Below are 24,758 nucleotides of genomic sequence, written 5' to 3'. Positions count from 1 at the left end.
CTCTCCATCCCCTGCCTGCTGCCTCTGACAGTGGCTGCTGCCCAGCACCTCTGAGCCCAGACCAGCCACCACCACATCCAGTGAGCATGGAGAAAATGATTTGATGAAGTTCAGCAAGAGTGAAACTAATTCCAAGTGAACCCCGGGGCTAGCATTTGTCATGTTTAATGCATGTTTCTTGCCTGCTTTTCGATACAATCTCAGGTGAAGCTTGGGTGTTTTGGAAGCATTGCACATGTCCCCAACCCAGACTCAGAACTGAAAAACTGATGCAAATCAAAGCAATTTATGCATGTTTACTTGAATCCACGCAAGTGAAAGCACTGATGTCGTTGCTGATTGGTCCTGCCATCTTGTCAAGAGGTAGCTGGATGGATAGCTTCCACTTATTTTTAGATGATGCCCCTATAGATACCCTTCTATACCAAGAGCAACTTTTCTCTCTACCCTCCCTTTTCCATATAGGTTGGATCTTCCTGGAGAAACAGTCCCATTTAATAGTCTGGAGGGGAGAGGATGGTTGCAAGTTCCTGACAGCAGGTCACCCATCTCCTTCCCAGGATACCATTATTCCATGACCTTATATCCATTGTTTGTGCATAAATAGTTGGATTTTTCAATCAGTTTGTTTTTCTTTTCTTTACCAAAAAACCCAAGATAAAATGATTCAATGCTAATCCTTCTCCTGGCTTATGCTATTGGTCTGCCTCAATTACAATTCGGCACATTCCAATTTGCATTTTATGTCCCATATGGGCCAGCTGCAAGACTTCAGGCATAACCTTTTTTGCCTTTTAGTCTTAAAATTGTGGAATGTACAGTTTACCATCTCCTGTGTGTGATGTGTTTATAAATGATGTTGCCGGAAGAGAGCAAGTTAAAATTTGATTCAGGAGCCTTTAATTAAAAAAGGGTGAACTAGGTATTTTAAAACCATGTTGGACAACATGTCTCTCGTAATATCTACATTTCTACACAGGGATGGGCAGGATCAAATTTTGCTGTAGGTACTAATGCAATTACCTACTCAGGGCAGGTCCTAATAATTTTCAACTCAACCTGGCAACTGATTCCAGGATTAAAAAACAGTCTTGTCTTCACTGTGGTGTCTAACTCAAATTAATAATGCATCTTTTTTTCTTGTGAAGATGCAATGGAAGAATGGCAACTGAGTATCCCTTAGGCTTTTTTGCAAAGCCCAGCCCACATGCATGTATTTTTTCAGGACCAGGCTGTCTGTGACATACACAAACCCAGTCTGAGTTCACACCATCAGAGGGCCTATTTTTCTGTTGCTTTAAACCCTTTTTGTTCTCTGCACCTGTAAAGTGTGGGTAGAGAACACAGGCTGAACTGAAAGTAAAAGACGCTACCAAGCACAAGGCCTGGAAAATCAAGTCCTAGGTGTCTTTGTTTATTTTCCTTTTACTTTACATCCACCTTTCATGTAAATCAATTCCTTTAGTTCACGCTACTGTATCCTTGGTCCTTGCAGCATCACAGGAGTGGCGTCCTTGACTATGTTCAAGTCCCCTGACTGCATAGAACAATTTTCCATCAAGAGAAAAATAGCTGCTTCCTATCTTCTTGGTACGTGCTATTTTTTTTTTACTGGAGCCATAAAATCAGCAATCTGGGTTACCTCAGCCTGTCTATAACCTATCATGAAGAACTGAAATAGGTTTCTTGTGATGCTCCTCTTAAAATTGGATGCACTCTTGTACTTTTCCGCCTGCGTAGCTGAAACAATCTCACTCACTTTTCTCATTGTATCCAGGCTGGCCAAGCTCTCTTTCTCCTAAGCCAGATAACACAGGAATGTGATGGGCTCCTCCTGTGCAATATCGGGCCCTAATTTTTGTCTGTCATTTATACCCTTCTCTTGTTCCTCTCCTCTCCATTTCTAGTCCTTTGATCATCCTGTTTGCCAAAAGACATCCTGCTATAGGTGTACAAAGGTAGGCAGGCTCTCCTGGGCAGCCGTTGTCTGGTTAAGGCTTTTGGTGTCTGAACGCAGGCTGCGAGTTTGTCCTTTTTAATTCCTGCTTTGTGATCTTCTTTCTTCCTCAGGGTTTGCATCCTTCAGAGCCAGCATGTAGAGTTTTGAGTAAGGACATTAGGATTAGGTCCAATTACTTTGTCTTCTTATGATGGTGCCTCATGGTATTTTGCCTTGTACTACGCATGTGACTTATACTGCTCACCTCTTTGAGGTGATCATCTTAAAATCTCTGAAAGCTTAATGAGTCCATGGATTTTCATTAGCTGAGAACACTTAAGGCATTGCTTTTGACCACTAGGCTCTGCTTCCTCTCACTATTTATATTTAAATGACAATACTCTGTGTTTAATGCCTTGAACATAGCCTGCAACCATTAGCAGTTTAGGGAAGTCAATAGACCACTTGGAATTGACTGTGATTTAATCTCACAGTTGCAGTAAAATGATGATCTGTATTATTCTGTGAATATATGGCTCTTAAAAAAAACAAAATTAGAAAAAAAGAAAATCAGTAATTCATGGGAGGGTCCGTGATGCTAGTGGGTGAAGCTTTGATCCTGTCACAAAGTGGTATTTCTAGATCCCTCTTCTTTTTTTTTCAAGTGGGCAGTCCTAGTGCCCAAAAGAAAATGCCAAGATTTGCAGCAATGATCCAGTCATCCAAATGATGTATTAATCATGGCATGTAATTGTCCAAACTTAAAATTAATTTCTGCTTAACACCCTTTGAATTAAAATAGTTGTTTAGTTGCAAAACTGTTTTGCCCAAAGCATAAATGTCATGTCATTTTTAACAGGTGTTTATTTTTTTTACGTAGCAATTGCAGCTGTCTTTCTCAAAGGTTATTTAATCATTAAAAAAGGACAGTGTTATAAAAACCAATTAAAAAAGGAAAAGGCCACACGAGGCCATGCAATGCCTTGGTTCAGGCACTGTGTAGATCTCAAAACTATTAACAAAGGAGATGTTTGGAGCCTTTTTATACAGATCATAGGAAACTTAGAGAAACTAAGACAGCGAGAGTAACTTGTCCAAGGTCATTAACCCACCATCTTGCCTGGAGCTGGCAATAGACACCGGGGTCTCTTGAGTCCCTGCTGATTGCACTAGTCACAGAACTACACTGCATGACATTATATCAGGGGGGCTGGCCCAGCTGGGACTCTTAATCAAGGAGAAGATAGGAAGTGATATCTTCTGGCTTTTCAGATGAATTCATTTCCTACGACTATCTCTGGTGGGAGGGGCCACCCTCCTCTCTCAGTAAACAGTCCATTCCTCATAAAACACCTTTGAAGGCCCCAGGCTCTTTGGTTGAAATTTCTCACCTCAGCAGGGTCATGGTATGTGCCTATGCACCACTTACGTCTCATTCAAGGTCTAAATGCAGCATAAGGTCTTGAGGGTTAGGGACAGATATTCAAAAAGCCTGAGTCTGAATTGATTCAAACTTTGCAGGTTAGTCTAACCTGGCTAGGCTGAACTGGTTTGTAACTGGCTAGACATTCTCTCTGGACTGAGGGAATTCAGGCACATGCCTACAGTGGCTCAGGCTAGAAGCTAGGGGCTCTAGACTAGCTCTCCCTTCCCTTGCACAACACTGAGCTGAGGGAGTGGGGCACGGCCAGGTCCCTGCAGGACCTCTGATTAGGGAGGTCTCCCTGCACAGTCCCAGGCTTTTCCCTGTTGGCTGCTCAAGGGGCAGGAGTGTTGCCAAACCCCAGACCCCTGCTAGCCCTCTGAGGGAAGCAGGGGAGGTGTGCAGTGCATGCATCTGTTGATGATACGGAGCTTTTCAATCTCCCTCTCCCTGCTTCTTTATACTGTCTGCAGCAAAGAGCAAGCAGTGATAACAGTGATTATCACCTCATCAGCAAAACTCTCCATTACTTCAAACTCTTCTTAAACAGCTTACCCGCTGACCTGCTGAGTAGCTCCAAATAACCCTAAGCCATCACTGTTCTGTCTACCTGTTCCAGTGAAATGGAGAGAGAGACTCACACACAGACACCTCTCAGCATTACCTAGCATACCATGTGCCTAGGGGCCATGGGGATGGGGGCTGTGCTGTGGGAGATAGGAGGGAGAGAGGGGGTAGATTCCTGCTTAAGCAGTGAGCAGTGGCAGGGGAGGAGGGAGGGCAAAGGAAAGCCATACAGACCCTGCTGTGTCTACAAGTCTCTGCTGGAGCTCCAGCCAGGGAGCAGATGGAAGGGGCCAGTCCTACTATGGAGCAGAGAGCCCCGCCCAGCCCAGAGAGCATGCTGGGATGTGGGGAGTGTCTGGTTTAACTTAAAACAGCAAGGGGTCTGGGACAGCCATTGCATAAACTGGTTTGAGCCAAATCAGTTAAATCTGACACTACATTCAACCAGGTTTATCTCAAACTGGTTTCATCCATTTTCAAGCCGGTTTATGTGCACTGAACAATGGTTCTGTTACAGGTTTAAACCTGTTTCTGATCACTTAAACAAGTTTATGTGTAATGTCTATCTCTACGCAAGCTGTCCATGTGGACAATGGGCCATTTTATCCAGTAAAGGCAGTGGAGAGGAGATCTCCTGTTGCTGTCTGCACTGTGTTCACCTTAAAAAAGGAGGGGGACTGGCCTTCTCAGCCATGTGACTTCTGGATGCTGTAGCCCTTCACACTGTAGTGCTCCTTGGAGAAGCTACTGTAGAAGAGGGGGTTCATGTCCAATGATTTTTTTCGGACCTCTTGAGTAGCATTCCTCCTTGGCTCCAAGTGGAACTTCCCCATGTTCCTCTTGTCCAGTGTGCTCTCAGCCTGAACGTGCACATGGCTTGTATTTTAACACCATCTGCAACCTGACATACATTCCCCTTTATGCACCGGGTTCCCTTTGTGAATCCACTAGTCCATTTCACAGTCTATTTGTCAAGCAGAAATCATTACTTAGTGTGCATGATGTGCCATTTCTTTGGGAAGATGACTCACAATGGGAGTGTGAGATCAAGGAACATGCATTATAGAGGAACACAATGGACCTCCAGCAGGAAAGAGAGCAGAAGCAGAAAATGTTTTGGGCACTCCAGCAAAAGATGAGCCCTCGTGTCCTCTGCTACTCATTCTCAGGCTTTAATGACCTACCAGACCTATCAATCCTAGAGGGCTTTCACCGGACAGTAGAAAACAAAAACACTGTACCTCTTCTTCCTTTGGTACTTACCTGCAAACAGAACCATTGAGGGGAAGATTGAAGAACACCAGATGTTGTGATCAGAAATCTCCCTCATATACAATATTATCTTTGCATATGAGCTCTGCAGGAAACCCTTCAGACTGTTTTTTTCCACCAGACCAACCTGGTGTATTTAATACAATTTTGGCTTAGGTGAAATACCACTTGTTGAGTGAAGTGATAAATTAATGACCACTCTGAAGACTGCTCTGTGGTGTGCTGCTCACTCTGTGCTATGGCTGGATCTGGCCCAGCCTCAAAACAGAAGCTTTTCTTTAGTGCTTTAGCTCTGGCTGTGGACGCAAGGATGAATCCTTAAGATGCCTGTTCTGACATTTGCTAGCATGGCCTTTGCTGAAACAAGCAATTCTGTGAAACGAATATGATCAACTCCCAGATGCGAGCTGCCAGTTATCCTGGCTGAAGAACTGTTCTACATCTTCCAAAACCAAGAAATGTTTGTGTCTTACAAATGGGTGGTGCTGTGCAGCCCATGATTTTGATTGAAGAGGGCTGAATGTCTGGCTGGGGAGGTACATTTTCTGGTTTCCAGTAAAGATCAGTCCTGCGCAGTGGAGTTTGTTAAATCATTGTAGCTTATGATGCCTTTTAACTCTGACTCACAGCAGTAGTTCTGAAGAACAAACATTTCTTGCCTTTATTATCCCCACACATTGAACCAAATACTGGGTTGTTTAAAAAAAATGCCCCCGGGGGAAATAAAACCCTAAAAAGACATTTCCTCCCCTTTCTCTCCTTTGCTGCAAACACTTTCTCAGACTTAATATCTGAGCTGCGACTAGGGAAGGAAATGGGAATGTTGAATTGCTTTCCTCCGAAGTGGTATTACATTGTTGATTCTATTGCAGTAATCCCAACAGCTCTGTGTTCGGCTGAGCTCATGGCCCCATTTTGCTCAGTGCCTTACCTGGACTAAAAAAATGTTCCTGCCCCAAAAGATAGATCACAGGGAAGGAAGTAGAGAAAGCATCTCCTATTTGTGAGAGGCAGCTAGGGCACAGAAGCGAAGGACTAGATCCAAAAAAGGGTATAGGTGAGATCTAGGTGCTCACACGTATGGGTGTGTGATTCTGAACCTCCCAGCTCAACTGCTGCCTAATTATGGAGGCGTCTGACCACACTTGTCTTTATAGTTCACTAGGTACATTGAGGTTCTTCCCCTGCATATGTGCACCTCTAATCTGAGCAGCTCTGCACCTTGTTCTGTTCATGAATGGATCCAGGATGTAGATGTTCCTCTGTCTTTAACCCAGACGGGGGCCATCTGGTCGGCATCTTCAGAGCTGCCTTTTACGATAAGGTTCCCTAGAAAATATAATGGGGCAGCCACTGCATATTAAGAAACAGGCAGAGGCAGTGATGCTGCTGCTGCTTGTTTTATCCAGTACCTAGTGTTTTGATCATGGGCCCAGGACGTGGGAGACTTGGGTTCAAATTCCATGTCTGCTTGAGGAGGAGTCAAATCCACGTCCACGTCTCCCAGGAAAGGTCCCTGAGCCCCAGACTGTAGCAGGTTCTGCGTGGGGACACTCTTGACGCTTCCTGTTGCAGCTGTAGAGAACAATTCAAGGTTCATTAGCCCAGAGAGAGGGTACAGCATACAGCATGACTCTGTGCCTAATGGTTAGGGCAGTCTACTGGGTTGGGTCCCCTGGGCTCTGGTGTGATCCAGTGATCGTTTCATGTGAAATGCCTCATCAGTCACAGGGTTCAGCATCCTGGATGGGCACTCTAACCATTGGGCTGTTATACAGGTGGGGGGTAGCAGCACCACCTTTTCCTCTTCCGGGTGTGTTTTAAAAGAAAAGAACGAGCCCTGGTAGACAGGGGATAGGCTCCTACGTTCAGGAGAGGCGTCAGAGCCTTGGAAGCTGGGTGGACAGAAGTGTTGCCTTGCATCCGGTCTTTCCCCGTTGAGTAGCTGTAGGGACTTGCTGATTTTTCAGTGGCTCCTGGCTCAGTTGCCTTGGCCATTTTGAACGTCATTCTGAGATGCCTCTCTCTCCTTGGGCACTATATAGTGACCCTAGTTGCCTCACTCACGTTCGTTCTGGATTCTGCTCCAAGCAGCCCAACCATTAGGCCATGCAGCACCTAACACTTAGGTGCCCAAAACCTTTTTCTTGGTGAACTGACTTACCCAAGGTCATATGGGGAGGCCCTGGGAGATCGGGGATTGGGAGTCTAGAGATCTGGTTTCAAACTGGTGCTTTCACCACAACCATTTTTGAAAGTACCATTCTAGTAATACTTGCTCATTATCCTTCTCTCTTCCTATAAATTACAAATAGGCTGAACATGAGAGCCAAAATAAATTGATTATACTGGAGACACATTTGCCATATTTAGGTTGAAAAGAAAATATTGGCTAAGTGTAGCTACCTAAGTGATTCTCTATTTCCAAACATGAGAAAATTGAACATCTTTAAAAATCAATACAAAACCACTTCAGTATAAAACAAGAGAAGATTGATACTTAACTTGTCTGGGGGGGTGGGGAGGGAAGTGTCTCCAGAGACAGAGAAACTCAATGAAATTCAAAGCTGCCTGTTTAATGAGAGAAGTATAAGTTTTAAAAATCAGTGTTCTCCCCCTCCTTTAAATGTAAAGTAATAAGGTGCCAGAGACTTGATGTAATTTGGCATGAAAATGGGTTTTAATAATTTTTTTTTTGCAATTGCCTGAGAAATTTGTCAGACTCAGATGATTTGTGTTTGAAGGAGAGCAGCCAGATATTTTCAGCAAGAACAAAGGGATTTGTTGGTCCAACAAATACTTTATTAAAAGGCTTCACAGTGGGAGTTAAGTGCTCTTTGCATTAAAGGATGATTAAGACGGCATCAAGGTTTATTATATTTCTCCCCCCCAAATCTACTTGAGTTCTGCCAGCTGCCTCAGAGAGACTGGTGTCATATAACATAGTGTCAATGGGATGGAAGTGCACATTTTAATGTTTGATTTGAGAAACTATTAGGCCTTCCAGTTTATAATAGGGCTTATTTTACAGGGGGGAAATGTAGAATAGTGATGCACACATCTTCAAATTGATTTGTCCTCCTCAGCGATTTGAAAGACCTTTGCTTTGAAACCTGATCCAAAAATAAGCTGAAAGTTTCTTAACTTCAGCAGGCTTTGAATTGAGCACACTAACTTTGATGTTGATCCCCTTAAGGACCTACCTATGTGCTTAACTTCACAATGACTGCTCACACATGTGAAGCTATGCACACGCATAAGTCTGCTGGAATGAGATGGTACCTACCAGTAGGTCCAGGGAAGTGATTCTTCCCCTCTATCCAGCACTGGTGAGGCCACATCTGGAGTACTGTGTCCATTTTTGGGCCCCTCACTACAGAAAGGATGTGGACAAATCGGAGAGAGTCTAGCAGAGGACAACAAAAATGGTTCGTGGGCTGGGGGTCATGATTTATGAGGAAAGACTGAGGGACTTGGGCTTATTTAGTCTAGAGAAGACGAGACTGAGGGGGGATTTGATAGCAGCCTTCAACTCCCTGCAGGGCGGTTCACAGTGGTGGCAGATGACAGAACAAGGAGCCTTGGGCTCAAGTTGCAGCAAGGGCAGTTTAGGTTAGATATTAGGAAGGATTTTCTTACCAGGAGGGTAGTAAAACACTGGAACAGGTTACCCAGAGAGGTGGTAAACTCTCCATCCTTGGAGGTTTTTAAGACCCGGCTAGACAAAGCCTTGGCTGGAATGATGTAGTTGGGGCTGGTCCTGCTTTGAGCAGGGGGTTGGACTAGATGTGACCTCGTGGGATCCCTTGCAACCCTCATTTTCTAGGATTCTCTGATCATGTGGTCACTTCAACCATGCTGGTGTTAATCATGTTGATGAATGCATCTCTTTTTTACAGTGATGTGGCTAAAGTGGCTTAAAAAGTTGGTTATAACAGGGCTGCAGATAAATTTTACAGGGCTTCTGTGCAATGTGAAGAATGTGATTGTATAACTTAAGACTGTATTGAAGTGTGTGCACAAGAGGCAGAGCTAAGGTTATCCTGCTAACCTTAAGCATGGCACTTTCGGGTAGTGAGAGGTTATCTTAAACGCAGCTTTCCCTCGAGGCGGATTTTGATGGCATGTTCATATTCTCTGAAAAAAATGGTGCTTTATTGGTATTTCAGCATGTGAAATCACATCAAAGAATCTGAGTGAACTAAGCATGGGAAGGTATAAGAATTTCAGTCATTATAAGGTGAATGTCAAGCTAATGAATATTTGCGGTGTGCATATGCAGAGATGTGGAGTATGGGTTTCCCACTTTGTGAACTTCCTAACAGTTCCTCCTATTTCACACGTGTGACTCTTGTAAAACTGTGCCTGGTGGGTGTCAGATGCCAGAGGCAATACTTTAGAGTAGTGCTAGAATGGATCTCCTCTCGCGATGGAGGGAGCTTTACCACGAGAAGGAACGTTTTGTATTGCAGTTTATGGGGACGGTGATTAGACCAATGGCTTGTGAGCTGGATCTAGCCCGTGGAGTCATTTGATCCAGCCCATGGATGCAGGGCAGCATTTTGTGACATTTGGGCTTCAGCTGCCATCATTTTCCCGTGCTGCCATTGGGAAAAGTGGCAGCAGCTAGGTGCTAGCCCCCTCCCATGTCTGACCTGAGCTGGGTCAGTCCAGCTCCATGACCATAAAAGGTTACCAGCTGCTGCCATACAGTACTGATGTATATGTTCATTTGGGGGTCTACTAGTTGTAGATGTATGCTATCATTACTCTCCTCCAAGATGTGTATTGCACACCCCAGCAAAACTGTATGTAGCCGTGGGTGTCAAAACAGCAGGAGAGTGGTGGCAAAGTGAGTTCAGCCGAGCAAGAGGCCCTTTCTCCCTTGCCTTCTGTGTGCTCAGTGTCTTTGAGACATTGGGTACAGCAGTTAAAGCTGCCCGGAGGCATCCAGGTGCATCCAGCACTTACACAGAAGTTCAGCACAAGCTCAGTGATTTTTCACAGCATAGCAAGGGTCACATTTTCACATGGATGAACTGTCCTTGAACGACTGCTGAGATCAGGAGGCAAAGAAGAAATGAAAGCTGCCTGTTCCATGTCAGACATTGTGTGTTGCTTTTTAAAGCTCCTGAACAAACATGTTTGTTATGGACTTTGCCAGGAAAGCCCTCTGTTGGGTTAATCATTGACTTCCCCACTTACAGGTAGCTTAGATTCATGTGCATCTCCTTATCAAGACCCTAATGTAGGGGACTTATGAGTGAATGTTGTTTGATATCACCTCCTCTGCCATCCCCTTCCTCTAAGTCCTATTGTTAGTGGAGATCTAAGGATAATTATCCCCAAGTTCTCATTGCAAGTTTTTGCTTGGTTTATCTAATTTTCTATATGCTTCTTAGTACTCGACAGGGTGCAGGCAGTTGTATTCCTGCCTTTAGCAGGACTGTCTTCAGCAGGACCCAGTAGGTCTACTGCATTGATGCATTTCCCACTGTGCCCTTATGAACTACCTGCTGAAGAAGGCTGCTGCAGGATGCCATGGAAAGAGATCATTTGCTGATTGATACATATATATGATAGTCCTTAGTCCGCTCTGTAAAGAGACTCTCCTGTGCCCGCCCCGGCATCCCAATTTCAGTGAATATCTGATTGTTCAAACAGTGCCCAGTGGTCTGTGCATGGCCTTGGAGTCTGAGGAAGAATATGAGACTAGATGCTTACTCTCTTAGTATCTTGGGAAATAAGATCCAGTGAATACTTATACTTCAGTAGGGAGGATGTCTCTAACTTCACTGTTATTATCAAAGGGGCTGTCTTCTTAATACAGTAGGAGTAGACTAGATAAAGACTTGGACAGTACACCATAGGGAACAATTTAAACAGACTAGATGATCTAATAGGTTTATTATAGTGTCTAAGATCCTGGCTGTAGAGGAAAAGAGCAGCACAACTCTAGGTGTTTTGGCCAGTCGCTCATATTTTCCTCTTGTAGAGGTTAGGTTTTTGCCAACCTGCTCCCTTGCTGCACGTGCCTTAAATCAATGGGCTGGATCTGGCAAGTAGCATGTTCAAAATGATTGAGCTGGTCCCCTGTTTATTTCTAATGTGAAAATTAAACCAGCATGAATGGGAAGTGATATGGGAGGATGGAAGGAGGGGGGTGAAAGTAGAGAGATACCAGCATGTTTTATCACCATGGTAACAAACACTTTGCAAGGGAAAGGTGTTGAGGCTGATGCTCTGAAGTAGATCATTTACAGCTTACTTAAAAAAACACCCTGGAAAAAGGAATGTGACATGTTCCCTATGTAAGGAGTGAACCAGAGGGTCTATATTTTGCCGCACCTGTTAACAGCAACTGCTCAGCACATTTTGAGACAGAGTAGGACATTTATTCATGAAATACATTATGAACACAATGAACAAGATGCTGGCGGTATGCCAAGTTAGCCAGCTGAGGATCTGTCCCAAATGGGAAAGGTTTAATAAGTCAAGGAAAAATGAGTGATTATCCGCAAAGTAAAAAAAAACCCCAAACAATCCCCTGCCCCAAACTCTTCCTGCTTTTTAGATGTTAAAGGCTGTGTTATAGAACTTCAGTACTGATTTTCACTGTTAAACTGTATCGGCTAAAACCTTTAGTATAAGCACTATACAGTTGTGACAGCCGAACCCAAGCATTAAAAATAAAGACTCTGCTCGTTTAATGTTCTTAGAAGTCATCTAATCCCCGGCAGCAATCAGCAAATGACATTCTGTAGGGAAGGAAAAAGACATCCTTACATTCATTATAAAAGCCACCGGGTAAACCTGGTGCCGTGCGAGCCTCTCAAACCCATGCCCCTCCGTTTGACTTAGCTCATGCATTTCCATTTTTGCCAAGTGACAAATTCCCCAAGCGCCAGTAACGAAGGACACCCACCTTTGTTAGGATTCTTTGTTTTCCCCAGCATAAAATCAGTGCTGCTTTGAAATGCCCCCCGGCTCCTGAAAGCACACCGCACACTCACACGCGCACAAATCTGCTTCTGTGCCGGTCCCGTTTCGTGCACGAGCAGTAGCCGAGGAAGGCATCTAAAAGCTGGTCTCTGCGTGTGGGTCCCAGCTCCGCATGGTCGTTCCATTCAGTTTGCTCGTGGGTACCATCCAGGAAATGACAGGGCTCGCTGAAAATGCTCAGCGTGTGTCATTTCTGCCTCTGCTTTAGTTTATTGCTAACTTTCACAAGCCGAAGAGAAGCCCCCAACTACAGCTCTTTGAGATGGTTGTGGGGGGGGAAGGATTGAGGTTGCTGGTTAAACGCAGGCATGACAGATAGCGGAGAGCGGATGACCACATCTGAGGCTGGTACAGTTTAAAGTGATTTAATTGACTTGGAAATGCCACCCTTCTGTGTGCTGGCAGCTTAGCAACCCCGAGCAGAAGAGCAGCAGCAGAATCAGAGGCTGTAGTCGGCTAGGAAGGGGAGGCAGGTGACTTGAAGGTCGCTGGTGTGAGAGAAGTCACCTGATTCAGCAAGAGCTTTACCTATCAGGCAGGAGTAACAAGGCAGAGGACAGCGAGGAAGAGAAAGAGAAGTGTGCATGTTAGAGAGGGAGGGAGGATTACACTTTTTTCCAAGCAGGTCTCTTGCCAAGGGTTGGGAATATTGGCACCAGAGCCTGTGGAAGTGTCACCTTAACTATGTCACAACCGGCTGACAGGATGCATTCAAAAAGGGCAGGGATCCGAGCAGCTGTTGTACTTATAGGGTTGTTGCACAAATCCAGAAAGCAAAATAAAGAAAAAAGGTAAAGCACGAGTTTCTTCAGTATCTTTCTCTCTTTATTGAAGGGGAAAAAAAAAATAAAGCCATCGTTGCCAGGTCTTTGGTAATGAAATGTTCGCTCTGGGGACGAATGGGGGTTGTGAAGCCAGCAGTATGTATATATTGTCTCCGTGATTGCATTGACTAGATGAGATGATTATATGAATGTATTATTGTCTGTGCTGGCAATATGACTCCCAAAGCAAAACAATAGGCATGGTGCTAACATGTATGTGCTTACAGCCCTTTCATAATTGCTTGGCGTATATATTGATTGAACTTCTTCATCCCTTCTAAGTTTACCTGTTAACCCTGAACATCCAGGTCTTGGGCTGGATAGAGCCAGGAAGGACTGTTTTTCTTCCTGAGGCTGCAATGTTTGTAGAACTGATTTGATTCAGATTAACAGCTTTGTCTCTTTCCTGAAAAACAGTTGACAAATGGTTTTCAGATTCATTGACTAAGCCGTGGATTGTACTTTCTGTTCAACTTTGTGTTTTGGGGGAGCAGCCTGTTTTGAATGTTGTGTTCGCTGACATCCATTATATACCGTTTCTGATTTTTCCACTTTATTAATATGACTTTTCATTTTTCTCAAAGCCTTATGATGTTTGATTTTTCGTGTCCTTGTTTAGAGGGCTCTGTCTTCTTAAGCACTTTGATGTTCTGGCAAGTTTGTCGCTGAAGCAGCGAGAAATATGGACTCAGATCTGGGCTGGGGATCTAATATTTAGTTGAAAGTGAAAAGCAAGACAGTGATTGCAGCAACTTAATATTTTTCTTAGCAGTTAATTTTATTGATTTCATATGGGAAAAAACAGGCAGGCAGAACTGTACTGTTTGAACCTGTATTTTAAAAAATAGGTAGACTGATAAAGGCAGTGCAGAGATGAAGCTTAGGCCCACCCCATTTTCCCCAAGTTTGGTGACACATGGTCTGTATCATGTTTCCCATCCCTGTAATATGGTATCCAGACCCGATAGACAACCGGTTGACTGAAGGACAGAGTTTTAGAGTTGCTTTTGTGGATTTAAGCTGGACCCTATCTATTGTTTAAGTGTTGTTGAATTGTTCCCCCTCTTTCAGCTTTGATGTGTAGGGTGTTAAAAATTATTAAGAAAGATGCCGTCGACTTGGTGGTTTGATCGAAACCACCAAATCATGCACACATGTGAATGGAATCTTCTTATTGCTTTAATCCTTCTTTTTCTCTATTCTGTCCCATCCCTACTATTGTATTATTTGCACTGATCACATCAAAAACTGAGGCACAGACCTGCATGCAGTGCCATCAGACCCAACAGAGACATCCACAGTCATTTACACAGTAGTGAGTTAGATTGTAACCTTCTGGGGGCATGAGTTTGTTTTTTTTTTTTTTCCATCCTGGCACCCTGCATAGTTTGGGACATTGTGACGATAAGAACAGATGTCTGTATAACCTAATGGAATAGTCCTCGAGTATTCAGTGGAAAATGATACCCTCTCTGTAAGGATTTTTTTTAAACTATCCCATAAAAAGCAGTAGAGAATTGTATCACTGATATACCACAGTAAGGAAAAATAGATGAAAAACATCTCATCCCTATTAAATCCTATATGTCTTACAGGTATTCCATACAATTGCTTACTTGGCTGTTTATATCTGAATGCAGTGCCTTATTTTTTAATCCCTATTACAGTCTATAGATTGTTTCCATATGATGAACTGCATCAGGATTGGTGACTGGATCGCAAGCAGTCTTTTTACTTTTGCCTCCTTTATTCTACCAAGCACATAGCAAATAGTAATTTGCTTAGGGCCAGACTTCCATAAAAGTTGAATAACACTGCTTATGCCAGGGTGGGACTTCCATCCATTTCTACAAGGGCCTTCTCATTGTCTTGCATCAACCCACAGCTGCAAACTCGGCTTTGCCATTATGCCTACAGATGCTTTGACTGGTTTGGCAGCTGGTTTACATTAAGCACATAGGCCAGGTACAGACATTCAAAAAGCCCAAGGCAGAAGCAGTCTAAGTTTTGCTCTTTCCTCTAAGCATCCTAGTTTTGGTCGGGAGTGAACAGAACAAATGTTTGCCTTCAGTGCAGGGAGTGCAGAGGCTGCCTGCACTGGGCGAGCCCAGCAGGCTGGGGGTGCTTTTGCATACTTCCCAGCAGCCAGGGCACCCCTGATTTGGCCCTGATTGGCCCTTCTCTCCAGGCACCCCTTTCCCCACAGCCTGGCCAGCTGTTAGTTGTGCTGGCTCAGGTCTGAGAGGGTCCAGGCCACTTGTTGCGGCAGGGACATCCCCTTTCCTCCTCCCCCTCTGCCACCCAACCTGCCTGGCAGCCACACGGCTCCAAGCCTTCACTCCTGCCTGTGTCAGTGCTGGCAGGGCGGCAGGGAAGGGGCATGGGGGAGCAGAGGCCCCTGCCGTGCGTGGACCCACCCATCTGTGCTGGATTAAGTTTGGGGGAGCCAGGGCTGGGGCCTCCACTTCCCCCATCAATCTCCTTCACCGCTGTTGTCAGCAGCGCTGCACCTCCTGCTTGCACCTGTTAGCTGGGGCGGGGAGTGGAGGACCCTGCTCTGCAAGCCTGGCCCTGGCCCTGGTCTTCCATCTTCCCCCCCCAGACCCAAGTCAGCATAGCTGGGGGCATGTGCAGCAGGGGCCTCTGCTGTCCCCGTACACCCTCAAACCCTCTTCCCAGCCCAACTGACAGATGCAGGCAGAGGAGGCAGGGCTCAGGACAGAGGCATTCATGCCTCATCTCTGTGACAGCCCAGCGGTGGGATGAGCTAGGTGCTTGGCCGGAGCAGCCGAGCTCAGCCAAGGTGAGTGCATCTCTCCGGGAGGGTGGGGGAGCAGGAGTTCACAAAGCTGCCTGGGATTCTGGCAGACTGCGACTTAACTTGAGTTAAGAGGGGATCTGGCACAGAAGTGTGATAGACCAGTCTAACCCAAATCACTTAAGTCTGATCTTGCATCCATCCAGGTCTATCTTAGACATGGACCTGCCATTTTTAAACTGGTCCCTGTGCACTGAACTTTTGCAAGGTGACAGGTGTAGCCTGGTTCCCAAGCACTTAGGCTAGTGGAAGTGTAACGTCTATATCTAACCTGAATGTCTTGCTGACCTGTTTTGTGTTTCCTCCTGTTCCCCAGATCTGTTTACTGTATCCACTTGCTGCATATAGTTCTGCATTTAACTAGGGACTGCCTTTGCTATAAGCATTTGGCAGCACGGCCATGGCAGTTAGGGGTTAATGTAATGTGCTTGAATAAATGGGAGATAAGTGCTTGATGCTAAACAAGAGGCAAGAGAAACAATACTCTCTAGCCCAATGGAGATATTCATTTCCCTCATGAAACGTCTGGAATGTAATCAGGTTTAAAACAATCTGGTTTCATAGCCATGATCTGGACCCTTTGATTTTCTTTTTTCTCCTTTTCAATTAGCCAGAACTTCCTTACTTCCTACAGGGCCCGAGTGTCTGCAGAAATGAATTAAGGGCTGTCTCCCCTAGGATGAGTGCTGGAGCTAGTTCACTCTGTGCCTGAGTAACATTACTTGCCCACATGAATACTTGCAGCATTGGGCATTTCATGTGTTTGAACATGAAGGAGATTTATTTTTGATGTGACAGTTGCAAGGAGTGAAACTACAACTCCCTGGAAACTGTGAAATGAGAATCTGTGCTGGTGGTAAGTGATGTCAAATGGTCTCATCTCAAACCAGGATGGTGAAATCCGCACTGAGACCACTTAGAATAATGCCTATGTGGTTATCACAGGACGTACCCCAGAATATCCAAAGTCAAAGGATTTTAGCAGTGACGCAGGCACCATTTCCCACGGTGCCCAGCTCCCGATATACGTCATTGCATTTCTGGGTGCTCATGCTGAAACGGAGCTGGGAAATCTGGCTCTGAGCTCTCCTGGAAATATGGTCCCATAAATGTATGTATGTGTTTTATAATATCAGGTCAGGCACAAGCTCTCTTTCTTCATTTAGGTCTTGCTGGAGGGGCTTATTCAAGTCACGCAGGCATCTCAAGGGGAGAGCCAGACCCCCTACAGCTGTTTTCACATCTGCTACATGCTGCTTGCAGGGGAGGGACTGAAAGTACTTTCGGAGGAGGTGCTCTGCTGAAACTTTGTACGCTTTAAGTGCCAAGCTAGTGACACAACCTGGGGGAAGAAAGTCAGTCATGGTGACTTTCTCCCTCTCTCTTTTCTATATTCAGTATTCATTGTGCATTTGCAATTGAATTTCACTTCACATGAGCCAGCTGCACGTGTGCCAGGGTCCCTAGCAGATGCTGACTCCCTAGTGGCCAGCGTCGCTTTCTTATTAGTCAACCCACCAAAGTATAAATGCTGCAAATTGATTTTGCTGAGCTTTTCTTGCACTGGCCCAGATGAGACTTACCTTCTTCCTGATGCCTTCCTTCCTGGAACAATCAATCAATCCATGCCAGTCCAGTTCATTTGCAAACTAATCTGGATGTCACTGTTGATCTTAAATGGATAGCCAGTAATGTGCTATAACAGCTAGTTTTTGAAGTATAAATCCTGCTCTTTCATCAAGAACTCCGACTGATTCCAATTAGCGCTTAAAAAATCCATGACTTTAGACTAGATTTTCTTATCTAACTCAGAAGCCTGCATCTTCCACATCCAAGTGCTTGGACTCCATGGGCATGGGTACTGCACACTAATGGAGTGAGTCAGACATCTAGGATAAGATGGTTTCAAATCCGATGGTTAGATGCTCATTTTCCATATACTAGAAAAGTGGAAATAAGCCAGAAACCGGGAAAGGTGATTGACCACTGGAACTGTTTAGCAAGGGCTATGGTAACACGGGGTACTGATTTTTAATCACCTGAAGTCTTTAAATCAAGATTGGAGGTGAAATCCTGGCTGCACTGAAGTTAATGACAAAGCTCCCTGGAATCTAATGGGGCCAGGATTTCATCCTAATTTTAAAAGAGACTCAATTTTGATCCTGGGTGGTTGGCTCAGCGCAGGAGTGACAATATCAGATTTCACCCCTTGTGATATGCAGGGGTTCTGACTAGCTGCTCCTCACAATCCTGGTTGGTTTAAAAAGCCATTGATTGGTGAATGATGCATCCTAATAATTATTAAAGTCAACATTTTTTTCTGCTCCTGAAAATTAGATCATAAAAAAACCCTGTAGATAATCAGAATGTGTTTCCATGTTTAGCCACATGTTCAGACTGTGAGCAATTCTTAGTTTATTAAGGATTTGCTATTGGGGGCAACTAACTCTTTGACTAAAATCCAATGTCTGAATATATGGACATAAAAGCAGAATTTGGCTTCTTTTAAGTTACCTTCAGAGTAATATCTGATTGTGTGTGTGTGATGCAGTCAGTGACCTATAAAAACCAAATATGCACGACAGTATCTGTTCAGATGCAGGGCCCTCTGAACTGTATGGAACAATATTTATCCTTGGTGCAGAAGAGTAATTAAAGTTAAATTCATTTGCAGTTAAATGTCACCTTGCTCCTAGCTGGATTTGGGTTCCTCCCTTTGTGAAGTATACCTTAGAGAAAGCTATGTATAGACAGACGCAAGTTGTTCATTTGCAAATGCATAATGTATTGAAGGAGAATCTAGACCATAAAATACCGTTCTGTATTTTTGCTGACTGTTATGCGTCGATACATGCAAAATCCTGAGCACAGTGCATGCCTTAGTTCAGCAGTTATTTGACCTGGAGGGCCACTTGGGAGTTTTGGTGAGCTGTTGTGGGTTGGGAGGAAGGTGCTGACCTGGCCTGCTGCAGCAGGGGGATGGTGCTGACCCACTGTGGCGGGAGAGGGGTGGCAATTGATCCTATCTGGCCTAGACCTGTCCACCCTGCACCCACCCCCAGGGGTGCCAGACAGAGCAGGCAGCTGGGGTCGGGGTCTCCATAAAGACCAGCTTGGGAGTACCCCCAGGCAGGATGCACATGGTTGGGTGGACGGCGATGGAGCTACAGACAAGTGGGGAGGGGAATCTGGGAGTGGGATGAGGTGCAGTGGGGGGGTCAGGGCTGAGTCTGGGGCTGGGGCCAGGGACGGTGACAATTTTTTGTGAACTTTTATTCTCTAATTTTTTAAACTAGTGCTAGTCACAAAATGTTATGTCAAAAGTGCAGAATGTTTCATGCAATCAATCTCTTTTTGGCAATGGTAAAGAGATCTATATTTAGAGCCATTAAAAATACTGTAAATAGTTAAGAATTCTTAGACTTGCTTGTTTTCTAGTCATTTTTCTGTTCTTCAAATGAAATGACATTGCATAAAAGGAAGAAGAGACACTTTAATGTGTAACAGGTGTAATTTGAAAATTGCACATTGCAATTAATTTGGGGCTATCAAAATGTTGTGATAACATCACATTTACTGTGTATTACAATCCAATATTAAGGTTAATATTTTGCTGAGGCTCAAGATGAAACAAAGTCAAAATGACTTGTTTTGACTTTTGCCATCGTAAATTGCATAGCAGTGAATCAGTTTTAATAAAATGCTTCATTGTTGATGAAACGGCAGTTTCTGACAGAAGAAAAACTGTTACGTGAAACATTTTGTTCAGCTCCATTGTTGTCCGTTTTTGCTAACTTTCTTTACAGGTAAGAAGCTTTGTGTGATACTCAGTAAATGATTTACACTTGTAAGCTGCCTCTTTGATTGAAAGGCTTTTCTTTTTTGAAGGACCTTCTATAATTTGACAGACTTCAGTGATTTATCCTTTACAACTTACCTTTGTAATTAAAAAGAGCGTATGGAATAAATATAAATGATGGTATTGCTGAGGTTTTCCATCTCCTTGATAACTTGCAGGGTAACTCAGATTGCATTTTTCATTCTAGACTTTCTTTTGCTTTTCTTACTGAACTCTTGGGTAATGCAAGAGTAGGAATTCCTTTTCTTGACCCCGTTGACAGATATTTTACAGATAAGCAGGTAATGGGGCCTGTGCTATCGCATCTGAATCCAGATTCGGAATTGTATGCAAAAATGAAGTTGCATGAAAGTCAAGTGGGGCTGCACCTGGGGTCGTGCATTCAAACCTATTCAAAACTGGGGAGATCCAGATCTGAATTGGTATGATCTGGCGGATCACGCAGGTGTGGTCTGTTTCAAAATAAAGATGTGGAGCAGGGTTTGGATGCTAAATGCTTGGGTCTGTTGAGGTCTGGGATTGTGATTCCAACTCATTTTCGAGGAAATGTGCCGAGGGCCTCTGGTGGCATAAAGTGCTCCAGCTCTGTTGACATCTGGATTGAGTATGTGATCAGCCTCAGCCTGTTCCTTTAGCTTCAGAGCAGAAGGGCTCTCTCTCACCTTTAAGAGATGAACAAGCAAAAAGTGTACAGAGAGCTGCCTTGTTAGCTGGGATGCAGATTACTCTTGTGTATAGTAAGGGAAAGCAGTTTCAGAAACAGCAAAACTCTATTTGTATTTTAATGGGGTATTTAACCCGAGATGCAGAGCAAGCTATGGTGCGTTGATTGAAACCTAATAGAACAGCGCAGTCCCCAGTGAAAACTTAAGACATTGGATATTAAATATTAAATAAATTAAAAAGGGAACAGCCAGAGAAAAGCAAGGTAAGGTCCATCAAGGGCAAAAAAAAAAAAAGATGGCTCCAAAAATAAAGGCTATTAATTTACAGGACATCTTTATTGTCCTTCTCAAGGATAAAACAGCAGGACAGCTTTAACTCTCTGCAAGTGTGTGTCTGCCGAAGACCTGCAGCTTCGTATGCCAGGCTTCAATATGGCCCTAAGGATTAAGCAAATGCATAAAATATAGTCAACACTGCTAAGTCTGTTTAATTTGCGCCATGAAATGGAAGGTACGCTGAAACATTTACCATGAAATCTGAGAGTGTCTTTTCGAAGTAGGATAATATATTGATGTTTCCCTCTCCCACACATTTATTTATACTAGCAGGTTATTGCCAATTTAAAACCTGTCTCTTAATTCAGACAAACAAAACAATAAAGGAGGGACCATCTGTAATCAGCGTCTTTCAGTAAGATTTGGATTTAGAAAATGGAAGAAAAACTTTTAAGCTAAGAGGGAAAGATGGTTTTGTCAGTAGGCTCCGGACAGCTGCTCAGAAGATCTGGGCTCTGCTGATTTCTTGTATGACAGTGGGTTAGATAATGCCATGTGGGTACAGCTCTTTCTTGAGTACTGTCCGCAGTACTGGGGGGAATTTTACATCTCTAAATAGAGAGCTTCTCCATGGTCACTGTTGCATCTCTTTGTGGGGCCTGGAGTTCAAGCAGTTACAATGAGCCCAACAAAAATACATCAGTAATTCAGTTTCTGTTGAATATAATTTGTTGGGCCCAAGCAATTTAGGCCCTTAAGCCCCATGGAAAGTCACTGACCCATCAAGCGTTTTCCAGCTTGGAGCAGCACTGTATACTACTCGAGCAAGCACCCATAGAAATGAAGGGAAGAGGCTGGAAGGTGGTGCTGGAGTCCAGGATACCAGCTGAAGCTTTGCCAGTGACTCACTGAGTCAGCTTAATGATTCAGCCTGGTACAGCCTTTGCACCTCAGATGTGTTATCCATAGAAGTATAAGTAATGCCTGCCAATATCCACAAGGTATTAAGAAGCTTAATTAATGTTCAGAAAGCATTTTCTTATCCCCTGACACATGCAATAAAGATGAAAATCATTATTATAGTGCGGCACATTTGTATTAGAGAGGGAAAGAGAGAAAGACTCATAAATGAGATCCTTACCATTATTTTACATAGATTCAGCTAGTGGAGAAGTAAAAAAAAAAAATTTCTTCCTGTGAAGAACTGCAAGGTAGATTTTTCATAGCTACGCTGAGCCAAATTCATTTTTGATGTAGCGCTATTGGAAACAGTACAGTTGTAGCAGGGATGAATTTAGGCCCTCGGTCTCTTTAAATCAAGGCTGTCTTACAGTGAAGTTGTTGCAGTTATTGTCTGCTTCATATAATTGAAAACTTGTTCTCAAACCACTTCTGTCTTTGTACATTGTAAATACTTGCTTCCCAGGGATAGCTCTTTGGAGTGGAATAAAACAATCAGTTTAGCTTCTGGAAGGCAGCTATTTTATTTAGTACGAGAAAGGCAGGGAGGCAGTGCTCTGTATAAAACAAGCTACTTCTACTAACTTTCAGGATTTCAGTGTGGCTTTAGAGAGAGCAATTGTGAACATGTTTGCATCCTCTCAAATATTTCACAGCTTCTGAATTTGAAAAGGCATGTTTACCATTTTCCATGTAGCAGTCATAGCCATCCTTATTACCGGTCATTAGAAGGGATTGAATCTACAAATGACAGATCTTCTAAGCTAGAGCAAAGGAAGGAATTTTGTTGGCTTGCTCTAGTAGTAAGCTCTTATCATTTCTATGGACTAGCTGCTAGATAGAGGCACTCTTGTTGAATGTACTAACCTTATTTAGCCCAAGTATGATTGCAGTTATATAAGGCTAAGTACAGACAGTCAAAAAGCCCAAGGGTGAATTGATTCAATCTTTGCAGGTTAGTCTAAGCTGCCTAGATTGAACCAATAAGCAGGTGAACAGACATTCACTTTTGATTCTGGAAATGCAGCCTCATGCCTACAGTGGCCCAGGCCAGAAGCTAGGGAGGGGAGGGGGCTAGAGCACAGATCCCCGCTCAGTTGGAGCGGACAGCTTGGGCCAAGGCTAGCCCACCCATCCTGTGAGGGGTGGTTTGCAGGAGAGGTGGAAAGCATCCTGGGATGCTGGAGAACTTTGAATTAACATGAATCTGAAGGGGATCTGGGACAGAAGTTCAAAAAACCAACTTAACCTAAATCAGTTCAGTCTGATACTACATCCATCCAGGGTTATCTTAAACTGGTTTCAGCCATTTTGAAAGTGATTTGTGTGCACTGAACTTCTGTTGTGTTACATATTTGAACCTGTTGCTGGTCACTTATATCGGCTTATGTGTAATTTCTGTCCCTAGCCTATGTGTCAGAACTTTCTAGCCTAGAGAGTCAGCCTGCTCCATTGTGCTGAATGACTTCTGATTCACGGTGCAATCATTCTGGAAGGCGGACATAACTTTGCAAAGCAGCGTCACTGAGTTAGCACCAGAAAATTTTCCAGGTGATTGCAAACGCTTTTCTCCAAGCCTTTCCTAAATAATCAAGGCCTATTTATAAAGAGACGTGCACTCATCAGACACTCTCTTTAATATACTGCCTATATAATATACTCCTTAATGTACTGCCTATAAGTGTAATCACACTTCCTCTATCACTCACCTGTCATCATTACAGCATGCAAGGCAAAATGGATAGATAAACTATTACTGCGTCACCCGTAGCTAGTTTACAGTTCTAATAAGGGGGTGGTCTAATGAAATCTCAACATACAAGAACAGAGTTTGGGAGGGGAGTGGCTCAGGTGACTTACAAACCTGTGTTTGTTAGAATTTTTAGCTTTCTTTTATTTCTCTTTGGCTCGTCCTTGCCCCTTCTTGTCCTGCTGGTCAGTCTCCTGCATTTTCTGTCTTCCCTTCCCCTTACTCCTCTTGCTGCTGTCTCTTTTCTAGGGGAAGCGTATTGCTTGGGCCAAGACATTCTCCCTTTACAGCAACCTCCATTTTTCTGCAATGGAAACAAACTAGCTGAGGTCCTGTCTGAACAGGTGACGCATAGAGAATAAGGGCCTGCTACAGTTATAGCTAACCAAATTGCTCCTTTAGCTCAAGTACTGGAGGCTCTTGCTTTCTCTGCTGAAGGCCCTAGGAGGTATTGTTAGAAGACAACCAAGTATAAAATAAGTAATAGATAAAAAGGGCATGATAAGAAATAGAGTGGCTACAAGGAGGGGTCTCCTGACATCTTTATTCTTCTCCTCCTACTTCTGAGTTTTATCATTCTTAAATACCATGCAACTCCACTCATAGTCTCCATCAAGAAACCAGCAGTTGGTTTTCAGTAACTGCATTAAAGTATTTCCTTCATTAGATTTACCAAGTAATGGAGGTTTTGCGTTCTTCCCCCCCCCCTAATCTGTCTAAATAGGAAAATGAACAAATAACATTACTGCAGTGATGTTCTTTGGCTTCCAGGAAGTCTCCACAATAGTTGAATCTTGCTTCAGACCTTCACAATTTCAAGTGAACAGGATGCCTGAATTAGTCCTGGGCTATGGGCATGGGACGTGGTAATGTGTATGGGATGTGATGGTTTGGCACTCGACCAAAGTGGCAGGCTAATTCCTTGAGCAAATTCAAGTGTAAGCAGTAGGCGGAAAAGAACTGACTCCACATGTGCTTTGGTAAAGCTTTAAATTGCAGTTTCTGGATAAGATTTTAATTTAGTTGGAACTTGGTTTAAAATGATTGTCTTTAGGATTGACAGATGGAATCAAGTGCACAAGAGCCATCATGAATCCTTTTGCAGGCATGCCCACACGGGGAGGGCCTAAGGGAGTTAGCTCAGTCCCTTACCTCCTTAGCAGACGCTGACCCTCTTCCCTATGCCCCTTGAAGCTCAACAGATACCTGAGGCTCTTTTTTCCCATGGCAGCTCTCCAACCCCACGACATTCACTCAGGTAGAAGGCTTTCTGTATTGGCCAGGCGGTTTTCTTGCCTTTTTGAGAATATCGTGCTGCTCTGGGGTATTATTGGAGCACAGTTGCAAGTACTGAGGTATCCACTCTCGCTTCCGAAGCTTCTTACAGTAGGTAGGAACAGAAA

The 24,758-nt window shown here is 43.9% G+C and overlaps 1 protein-coding gene and 1 long non-coding RNA gene across 5 annotated transcripts in view; one reads left to right on the top strand and one right to left on the bottom strand.

The window, feature by feature from the left end:
- The window catches only part of RAP1GAP2 (RAP1 GTPase activating protein 2), a 245,022-nt gene that overhangs the window by 116,621 nt on the left and 103,643 nt on the right, over positions 1 to 24,758 (top strand). Inside the window, exon 1 of one of the 4 annotated variants that reach the window (XM_019545555.1) lies at positions 12,876 to 12,994. The exons of the other annotated variants lie outside the window; for them this stretch is intronic. Coding sequence (XP_019401100.1) covers positions 12,888 to 12,994 — 107 coding nt within the window. The 5' untranslated portion in view covers positions 12,876 to 12,887. Of the gene's footprint in view, positions 1 to 12,875; positions 12,995 to 24,758 lie in introns of those variants that run through there. 4 annotated transcript variants of the gene reach the window in all.
- On the bottom strand, positions 11,575 to 12,218 carry LOC109317092. The gene is made up of 2 exons (XR_002102971.1): positions 12,127 to 12,218; positions 11,575 to 11,959 (listed from the first exon to the last, which is right to left on the bottom strand). It is a non-coding gene; the product is annotated as an uncharacterized LOC109317092 (long non-coding RNA).

The sequence above is a fragment of the Crocodylus porosus genome, unplaced genomic scaffold (genome assembly GCF_001723895.1).
Source record: "Crocodylus porosus isolate Cpor-Errol unplaced genomic scaffold, CroPor_comp1, whole genome shotgun sequence".
NCBI lineage: Eukaryota > Metazoa > Chordata > Crocodylia > Crocodylidae > Crocodylus > Crocodylus porosus.
This window is presented reverse-complemented; position numbering and strand designations above follow the sequence as displayed.